At 40.5% G+C, this 10,412-nt stretch overlaps 1 protein-coding gene across 1 annotated transcript; it reads left to right on the forward strand.

Moving 5' to 3' along the window:
• Nucleotides 1-1,116: 1,116 nt before the first annotated feature.
• On the forward strand, nucleotides 1,117-8,521 carry LOC133408437 (taste receptor type 1 member 1). The gene is made up of 6 exons (XM_061687423.1): nucleotides 1,117-1,286; nucleotides 1,415-1,721; nucleotides 5,130-5,855; nucleotides 6,178-6,384; nucleotides 6,564-6,684; nucleotides 7,589-8,521. Exons 1-6 carry the CDS (start codon nucleotides 1,117-1,119, stop codon nucleotides 8,515-8,517), a joined length of 2,460 nt encoding a protein of 819 aa, XP_061543407.1. The 3' UTR covers nucleotides 8,518-8,521.
• The last annotated feature ends 1,891 nt before the right edge of the window (nucleotides 8,522-10,412 follow it).

Here is a 10,412-nt window from a genome sequence, read left to right on the forward strand (position 1 = left end):
GTAAAAGCAAGCTTACTTTCTAGCTGTGTATCTAACAGTCAAGTCTGTAAGTCCACTTGAAGTTTGCAAATTAGAAGCAAGGGAAGGAAAACATGCAATGTAAACGTGATTTTTTTTTGTAAGTAAAACAAACATTTTTAAAAAGGCCATACTAAAGCATGTGTCTCATGCACGGTTTTACTGAATGTTGTGATACATCTAATCTAACCTTAGAAGCAGTATTATGCACTGCACCTATTACATTTCAAATTCTGTGGACTTATACAGTTCCTGTATTTGATTTGTGCATGGTTCATCTATTAGAAAGTGAATTTGTTTTAAATTGTTGTTTTTGTTGCGTTTTGATTACACTATTGGGGTATTTATTTTTTAAATTTTTTTTTAATCACACACTTGACAGACCCTGAATTAAAAAAAAAAAAAGCAGTACAAATTTTCACAACTGTTGTAACGTCCTATGATCCTATAGTCAGATGAAGAAACTGCATTGTGTTGGCACCAATTTGCTATTATTTGGTCAGATAGGATAAGGGGCACATTTCTGTGACTTGTACACTTACCTGTAAAACAGCTTCCTCTGAATTAAATGTTGTAGTACACACAGTAAGAGAATCTGTAGTCGTGTGACCATGGGGGGGAAACTGCTTGCAAATCAGTTGTGTTCGTACACAGCACATTTGTAAGTGGATGTGACATGGCTGACTGGTTGAATTCATGTATTTGCTTGTGACCTTGTATTTATTTACATGATCTAGTTTCAGCTGCCACTGCTTTTTCAAGCCTAGTAAAATATTATGTTTGACTAAAAGCAAAAAAATAATAATAATAAGCAAAAATCATTCTGCTAGTACAATTTGGACCAGAATTCTTTCATAACCTAGTTTGTTTTTGCTGAGATTGTTTTCACCATAGTCGCTGAGTCTTCACAGCCAGTCCCGATTCTCTTTGCATACTTATTTGTGAAACCCTCATCCTTTTCAGATACTAATGCTAATTCTAATCATGCATTCCGGAGTCACATGGGGTTTTGCCAATAGAAGCATCATGTTACTTATTAAAAGCAGAGAAGTATCATACTGATGGGTTACACCGGCTTGGTCAAAGATAAGGAAGAGAATGATGCATTTTCTTGTCTCTTTGTTTTTGATGGGAAATGTTTTACACGCATGGACTCAATGCAACTCTCAGTTCAACCTGAATGGAGATTATTTGATAGGTGGACTTTTTGACATTCACACTGCTAGCTCTGTTAGCCACGAGAGACCAGAAGCCATTCACTGCTCCGGGTAAGTCTGCGCAATTAATGTTTCATATTGTGCTTGTAGTAAGAAGGGGTGTGTAAGTGTACTGTGTCGTTGGCATCTGTTGTTTTTGATGATGAAAAGGTGTCTATCAAATTAACTTCTCCTTGCAGTCAAGCCTTTAGTCTGTCAAGTTATCGGAGGTTTCAGCTGATGAGATTCTCCGTGGAGCAGATCAATAACTCAACCCAACTCTTGCCCAATGTGTCTCTGGGCTACAAGATATTCGACCACTGCTCCATTTCGAAGAACTTCCCTGGTATTTTTGACCTCATTTCAGCCAACGGATTGATCCGACCTTGGGGTGCGGAACACCAGCATCTGTCTGCAACTTCCGAAGTCATAGGAGTGGTGGGCCCTTTTACAAGCACCGACACCCTGACTGTAGCGCCACTCTTCATGATGGATCTCATTCCACTGGTGACTCTCACAACAACTGTTTTCATATAGTTTACAGTTTCTATTCAAACTCGAAAGTATGTACTCCCCATAACCGGCTCACTGATCAGCACTTTGAAGAAGTCTGTTCATTAATGCCCTGACAAAGAGATGTCCACATAATTTTTAGCCCTATTTTACACTCTACTGCAATGGTTCTCAAACTTTTCACATAAAGTACCACCTCAAAAAATACTCGGCTCTCTTAAGTAGCACCATCATCAAAAGCAACGCCCAGGTTTTAGTCCCAAAAACATTATTATTGTAATCCGCAGTAACATAGGCACAGTTTTAACACTGCGTTTGAATATTGGAAAATATATGTTTTTTAATAATAATGATTAAATTGTATTGCACATGAATGAGAAATTTGGACCTAAATAAATGATACCACGTTTCTAAAATATTAAATGTGACTGTATTTTACTGAAGTTAAATTCAACTTAACTGTACACAAATGTATTAACTGCATTTAAAAAAAGAAGAAATAAGAAAACTAACGGTTAAGCCACTGTAGCATACACAGTTTGAGCATTAATTCATTTATTCTTCGCGTACCACCAGAGGGAGCCCGCATACCACTGGTGGTACTAGTGCCATCCCTCCATCCAGTTTCTGAACCACTTAACGTCACTCCACAACTCGTTTGGCATAGTATGTACCAGACCAGCTTTAGCCTTCTTCTGTCTCATTCAAAGCTAATTATTTCTCTACAAAACCGAGTGTGAATGCTGAGAAGAGCAGTCGCCAAGCGGAAATTCCAGAGGAAACAAATCTATTTCAGGCGATAATGCTGGTGAATACATCAAGGAATATCATAGCAATTAGCAATTTCCAATAAACATGCAAATATGCCCTCGACAGGCACTGTCCGAATGACATATGAGCAAGCTCATTGGTTGCTGGCCATACATGCTTTGCTTTTCTCACTTAAGTCATTTTAGGGGGAAATAAGGGCTTAATATCTCACTCTGACTCCATTAAGACCTATTTTGTTTTTTGTGTTTGCATCGTTTGAGAAATAGCAATGTTAGTGATATACAGGATGTCTGAAAAGTCACAATATAGTTCATTTTTCTTTTCAATCTCCTTTCAGGTGTCATTGACATTGATGGACACGAGGCCAACAGTGTTTAACAGCTTAGGTTTGCAGTTTTTCTTGGCATATGCTCTTGACAATTGACCGCATTGCAAAACTGCCATCTGGCATTGTATAGCCGTCACACGTGTAGTACAATTTACGCTTTCCGTGGCAAGTCTCGAACCAGGATCCGTTCTTAATAAACCACGCAGTGGACGGCCTGCTACTACCATGACTGATGAAAACTGAATTGCTCGACCAAGCCTTTGTGGAAAGTCTAGTCTGGAGGCTGCATTGAAACAAAGAATAAACAAAAGTTCGATTCAGCAGATACTTCGCAGAGTGATGAAGCTTTACTCTTACTGACTTCATGTTCAAAGGCTTCAAGTGGAAGATTATGACCCGTAATAACCTGAAGTCGGTACAGGTAAAGCTTTATCACTCTATGAAGCAAACTGGCAGAGAAATTATTCTTGCCAGGTGGCAATTTCGCAACACTGCTACAATGGCCGAGTTGGCCAGGCATGGGCAAGGGAATGATAACTGCAAAGCCTAGGCTGTCAAATGGACTCATGTCTGTCCGAATGATACAGTACCTCAACCGAACTAGAGAAAAAGGAAGTGTATTGTGACTTTGGAGACACACAATAAATACCATAATTTTCCATCATTGGTGTGGATTCTTAACTCTCAACATTTGCAGCATAAATAGCTCCACTTTAACTTCTTGAGATTTTAAGCATTCATACAAATAATATGTGACATATAACAGTGATCCTGGGGGAGAAGCTAGGACTACATGTACTAACTGCAGTTTATATACACTACATTGCCGAAAGTATTTGCTCACCTGCCTTGACTCATATGAATTTAAGTGACATCCCATTCTTAATCCATTTTATATGACATCGGTCCACCCTCTGCAAGTATAACATCTTAAACTCTTCTGGAAAGGCTTTGCACAAGATTTAGGAGTGTGTTTAAGGGAATTTATGACCATATTTACAGAAGCGCATTTGTGAGGTTACACACTGATGTGGGACGAGAAGGGCTGACTCATTGTCCACTCGAAATCAACCCAAAGGTGTTATATAGGGTTTAGGTCAGGATTGTTGTGCAGGCCAGTCAAGTTCATCCACATCAAACTCTCATCCGTGCCTTTGTCAAACTCGATTTGTGCACTGATGCACAGTCGTGTTGGAACAGGAATGCCCCCCCCCCCCCCCCCCAAGCTGTTCCCACAAAGTTGGAAATGTCCAAAATATTAGCCCCTGAGCTACAGTGAAAGGAACTCTGAATGCTTCAGCATACCAAGAGATTTTGGACAGTCACACAGTTCCTTCCCATTCCAACATATCTATGCACCAGCGCACAAAGCAAGGTCCATAAAGACATGGATGAGAGAATTTTTGTATGGAAGAACTTGAGTGGTCTGCACAGAGTCCTGTCCTCAACCCGATCAGAATCAGAATCATCTTTATTTACCAAGTATGTCCAAAAAACACACAAGGAATTTGTCTCCAGTAGTTGGAGCCGCTCTAGTACGACAACAGACAGTCAATTGACGGAGAACACTTTTGAGACATAAAGACATTGACAAAAAAACAGTCGATAGAACACCTTTGGGTTGATTTCGAGTGGACGGTGAGCCAGGGCTTCTCGTCCAACATCAGTGTGTGACCTCACAAATATGTCCCTGGAACAATTGGCAACAATTCCCATAAACTCACTCCCGAACCTTGTTGAAAGCCTTCCCGCAAGACTTTAAACTTTTATAGCTACAAAGGTTAGACCAGCATCATATCAAACCATATGTATTTAGAATGGGATCCATCCATCCATCCATTTTCTCCACCGCCTATCCTCACTAGGGTCGCAGGTATGCCGAAGCCTATCCCAGCTAACTGTAGGCAGGAGGCGGGGTACACTCTGAACTGGTTGCCAGCCAATCGCAGGGCACATAGAAACAAATGACCATTCACTGTCACATTTATAACTACGGACAATTTAGTCTTCAATTAACCTACCATGCATGTTTTGGGGATGTGGGAGGAAATCTGAGTACCTGGAGAAAACCCACGCAGGCACGGGGGAACATGCAAACTCCACACAGGTGAGGCCAGATTTGAACCCGGGTCCTCAGAACTGTGAGGCGGATGTGCTAACCAGTTGTCCACCATGCCAGCTAAAATCATATGTGAGTCAAGGCAGGTGAGCAAATACTTTTGGCAATGCAACAAAAAAGTGAATGCCATTTGCTTGTTTATTGTTAGTGAAAACTGACAACTCCTCTGTTATCCCTTTAACAGGTCAGCTACGGAGCTGCCAGCTCGGCCTTTTCAGAAAAAGCGAAATATTCATCTTTCCTGCGCACCGTTCATTCCAATAAAGACAGCGTCAAAGTGATTGTAGCCATCATGGAGCACTTCAAATGGCAATGGGTGGCCTTCCTTTACAGCAATGATGCTTATGGCAATGACGGCCTGGCACTCTTCAAGAACTTGATTAAGGATACTGACATTTGTCTGGCCCTTGCCATGGACTTCAAACAAAGCTCAAATTACTCTGAAATGTTCCAACATATTGAGGCGCACAGAATAAAAACCATTGTTGTTTTTGCTCCCAAATTGTCAGTCGAGGCTCTCATTGAGTCAGCGATACAGGTGGGGGTCACAAACAAGCTGTGGCTAGCGGTCGAAACCTGGTCGTTAAATGAGAAGCTCCCAAAGAGAAAAGGCATCCAAAAAATTGGAACAGTACTGGGAGTGTCTCAGCCTCTGCTGACTATTCCTGGTTTTAGTGAATTTCTCCTTGATTCCAAAAGCAAAGGCCCTTGTGAAGATGCAGAGGAGCGTCGTTTTTGCAATCAGATTTGCAACTGCTCGAATCTGAGTGCACAGGATATCATCTCCATGGACCCTACCTATTCGTTTTCTGTTTATTCGGCCGTATATTCCATCGCTCACGCCTTACACAATGTCTTGCAATGTGAGAAACACACATGTCACAGAAATATTTCTGTGTTTCCACACAAGGTGAGTGGGTTTTTATTCCAACCGTTTGAACTATTCACATTCATAATATTACCAATATTATTTTTCATGTGAGCGTTCTTTGATATGACATAAAAGTGAAAGCTTAATGCAGATCCCCAATGAACAACTGGCAGGATACTTTCTTGGTAAGAGGGAGAATAGCAAATCAGCAATGTAGCCTATCCTCCTTTCTAGTATTAAGTAAGTATTTTTAAGTAAGTTTTTCCACGATGATATTTTCAACAGTGGAATTAACAAGCATCAAAATCTTATTTGGAATGAAGTGCACGTGCTTTATGTGACCATGCGTTCCATCTTTTAGGTTCTGGTGGAGCTGAAGAAGTCAAACTTCACACTGCTGAACCAGAGCATTCAGTTTGATGAGCATGGGGACCCCAAATTTGGATCGTTTTCTATCGTTTTCTGGAACAAGAGTGGTGAAATAGAGGAGATCGGATACTTTGAATTGCAGTCCTCAGTCAACTTGGTCATTGATGAGACGAAAATTCAGTGGCATGGAAAGTGGAAGGTGGGCTATTTCTTTCTTATTCGTCGTCACATTTGATGCCGTTTTTTTTTTCGTCTCACCTGATTTGTTTTTTATCACAGAGAATGCTGTTAGTATCAATCTCGCTTCGGAATGGGAATCCCTGCATCGAACAAGTTTTCTTCAATTTATGAAACTGCGACACCCTTTGTCTTGTGCAGGTACCAACGTCACGATGCTCTCACAAATGTCCTGTTGGATTTGCAAAGAAGCAAGACGGAATTCACCACTGTTGCTTCACCTGTGAGGAATGTCCTGATGGAACCTATATCAACATCTCAGGTACAGTAAGTCTCAACAAAGGAACGAGTCATTTGGTATTTAAAAGTCTGCGCTGACTGGACACTTACATCACTAGGTACACTCTAACAAAATCTAATGAGAACCAGTCATATGATCAACATGTCTGCCTTTACAAAGATGAGTGTTCAGCTTCGCTAATTATGTTGATTTTTTTCCAATACCTCACAGTAGCCTACTTTTCTCTGATTTTTTTTTTCCCCCCCAGGATATTATATTGTTGCAATGCAGTATACAATTTAAATGTCATGATATTTCATATTTCATTTAGAATTATAATCATTACTGTTCCTACCTGATTAGCTGTAAGAAGTCACAGGGTTCTATTAGTGAGGCATCAAGGGTCCATTTAGAATGCCCCTTGAGCGTTTACTCATACAGTGGAACCTCAGCGGTCGAACACAATTTGTTCCGGGATGCTTGTCAACCAAAAATCTTCATATAATTTTTTTTTTTTTTTTTTTTTTACAATATGAATTAAAGTCAAACTGTCACCATCCTAAAACCTTTAAGTACATTTTTAACATTCTTAGCTGTCATAGTGTCAAAATAAGTCAGGCTCTGGTAAAAATAAAAAACGGAAAAATTCATTAACATAGATAAGCGGCTCAGAAAATGGATGGATGGATGATTTTAGCAAATGGCTGCAATATAACAGAGTGAAAAATTTAAGGGGGTCTGAATACTTTCCGTACCCACTGTAGGGTCAAAATTCGTCTCCCACCTCTGCGCTGCTTTTCGAGGTTCCACTGTACAGTATGTGGCCCCTTGCCCAATTAGCACTTACAAGTGTCCCAGTGCTTTTTTTTCTCCCCTCCTCTCTCTCTCATTAAACAACCCTTTAGTGCCAATGTGTACAAATGGCCTAATTTTGTGTGCACCACAGAGAATGCATACAAGTGTGTGGACTGTAAGGAGACAGAGTGGTCGTCAGAAGCCAGCACATCATGCACCCTGCGAAAAGTGGAGTACGTCTCATTTGAGGACAGCATCGCTATATTGATCATTGCGGCCACCTTGCTCTTGCTGGGCCTGGGGGTCGCCACGAGCGTTATCTTTGCCCTCAACTACAACACGCCAGTCGTCAGGTCCGCTGGCGGTCACATGTGCTTCCTCATTTTGGGCTGCCTCGGTCTGAGCAGTCTGAGTATCTTCTTCTTTTTTGGCAAGCCCTCCGTTTTGTCATGTGTCTTACGGTTCATGCTGTTTTCATTGCTTTTCTCTATGTGCCTTGCATGTTTTGTGGTGCGCGCTTTTCAGATTGTTTGTATTTTTAAAATTGCCGCCAAGTTCCCCAAGCTCCACGGTTGGTGGATGAAATATCACAGACAGTGGCTCGTCGTCACGGTGATGTTTGGAACGCAATGCGTCCTCCATTTAAGTACCTTTTGGATCTCCACCCCCAAGCCGTACAATGAGACGACATGGTATCCAGACAAAATCATACTGAGCTGTGAAATCAGCGCTAAGGCGGCCACTGGTCCGATATTTTTGCTTTTGTGTTTATGCACCCTCTGCTTCATTTTTTCCTACATGGGAAAGGACCTCCCCAAAAATTACAACGAGGCCAAAGCGATAACCTTCTGCTTGCTCCTGCTGATCCTCACCTGGATCGTCTTTGTGACTATTTATATGTTTTACAGGGGTAAGTTCATCCCAAGCCTGAATGCTCTTGCAGTGCTCTCCAGCCTCTACTCCTTCCTCTTGTGGTATTTCCTCCCAAAATGTTACATCATCATATTTCAACCCCACAAAAACACACCACAGTACTTTCAAGGTATAATCCAGAATTACACCAAAACAATTAGCCAGTAGTAGCCTGTAGTGATTACCACCCTCATTTTAAACTACTAGGTCCAGAAGTATTTAGACACTTACACTAGGATTTTGGGCTCAATACACTTTCACAATGGCTTGGGAATAAAACAAACAAGATGTAACTCAAGTGTGGACTTTCATCTTTCATTTAAGAAGTTTCACTAAAATATGGCATTTGTCATTCAGGTGGACAGCCATTTTGTGCAGATGACTGACATTTCTACGAGACATCACACTGACATTAGGTTTTGGCATTTTGTGCCTCAAGTGGGAAAAAATGTATGGGCACCAAAACATGTACTGTATTGGTACTGATAAGGATTCATTTGGAAAAATGAAATGGGTCTAGAGACATTAAAAGATATAATATTTTATTGCGAGAATGTGGAATTTTTTCCGATGTCAATCTTTAGATTTCACTTTAATGTCCATCTCTTATAAGTGGTAGTGCATTTACTTCTCTTCAGTGTCATTATTTTTCAATTTCAATTGACTTGTTACGGTAATTGGAGTGTACGTACGTGCTGTGATAAAGTATTTGCCTCTTTCTCTGATTCTGTTTTTTTTTTTTTTTTTGCATTTTCCCCCCCCTTTCATGTTTAAGATCATCAAACAAATTTAAATATCAGATATAACCCAAGTAAACATAAAATGCCATTTTTAAGAAGCGTTTCTATTTATGGAACAGTGGGCGACTGGTTAGCACATCTGCCCCACAATTCTGAGGACTCAAATCCGGCCTCGCCTGTGTGGAGTTTGCATGCTCTCCCCGCCGTGGCTGTGTGGGTTTACTCCGGTTTCCTCCCACATCCCAAAAAAATGCATGGTAGGTTAATGGAAGACTCTATATTGCCCGTAAGTGTGAATGTGAGTGTGAATGTTTTTTGTTTTGTTTTTTTTATGCCCTGCAATTAGCTGGCGACCAGTTCAGGGAGTACCCGGGCACTCGTACAGAGTCAGCTGAGATGGGCGCCAGCATGCCCGCAACCCTAGTGAGTATAAGTGGTACAGAAAATGGATGGATGGATGTTATCTATTAAGGGGAAATACATAATCAAAGCTACCTGGCCCTGTGTGAAAAGTAAGTGACCCCCCCCCCCCCCCCCCCCCAGTTAAATCAGGACTTAACTGTCGCTAATCACTTTTTTTGAAAAGCTGATTTCATTTTCACTGACCACAACCAAGCCTGATTACCTCCAGACCTTTTCAATCAGGACATCACTTAAAGTCCTCCCAAAGTCATCCCAAAAAATGTCTTGTGAATTCGACAGACCACAGAGACATGCAGTATTACCAAACTGGCCAGATGACCCCATTTTTTATCCAAACTACCAAGGGTTTCAACCTCTTTCACGGTGACAACAATTGTGTGTAACCAAGAACAGCAAGAACCAGACGCTCTTGCTAGTTTCGGTAGCTATGATGTCAGTGTCAGCAATGGAAGATGGGATTAAAATGTAGACTTTCAGCTTTAATACCATTAAAGAGGTTTTGTGGCATTATTCTACATACAAGCATCATTTTTAATACTGTACTTGGATGAAAAGTCCTTTCAGGCCTTCACTGTAGCCAACTTCCATTTTGTAGCGTTTGACTGACTGAGCATTCTCAAATCATTTTGTGCCTGTAAAAACAAAAAAACAAAAAACAAAAAAAAATTGCACGCATGGAAACACAAGATTACTATTACGTTTTGGCACTGAAAATAAATATTGGCGCTGTAGAAAAAGAGTATTCAATCTGAAAAATATTTAATTGAAAAATAAAATAAGGTGGTTTTATAACTGTGTTTAAATTACACTTCGTTGTTTCAATGATTACTTTTATTTATAATAATGTTAATGTTAAAGATATAATATTCGGAATACACAGTTACCTTAATAAGATGTTTT

Source organism: Phycodurus eques, chromosome 1 (genome assembly GCF_024500275.1).
Source record: "Phycodurus eques isolate BA_2022a chromosome 1, UOR_Pequ_1.1, whole genome shotgun sequence".
NCBI classification, from domain to species: Eukaryota; Metazoa; Chordata; class Actinopteri; order Syngnathiformes; family Syngnathidae; genus Phycodurus; species Phycodurus eques.

Coding starts and splice junctions, on each gene's coding strand:
- LOC133408437 (XM_061687423.1), top strand. CDS start 1,117: ATGATGCATTTTCTTGTCTCTTTGTTTTTGATGGGAAATGTTTTACAC. Junction 1,722..5,129: donor TGATGGATCTCATTCCACTG/GTGACTCTCACA, acceptor TCCCTTTAACAG/GTCAGCTACGGAGCTGCCAG. Junction 6,685..7,588: donor AACCTATATCAACATCTCAG/GTACAGTAAGTC, acceptor TGTGCACCACAG/AGAATGCATACAAGTGTGTG.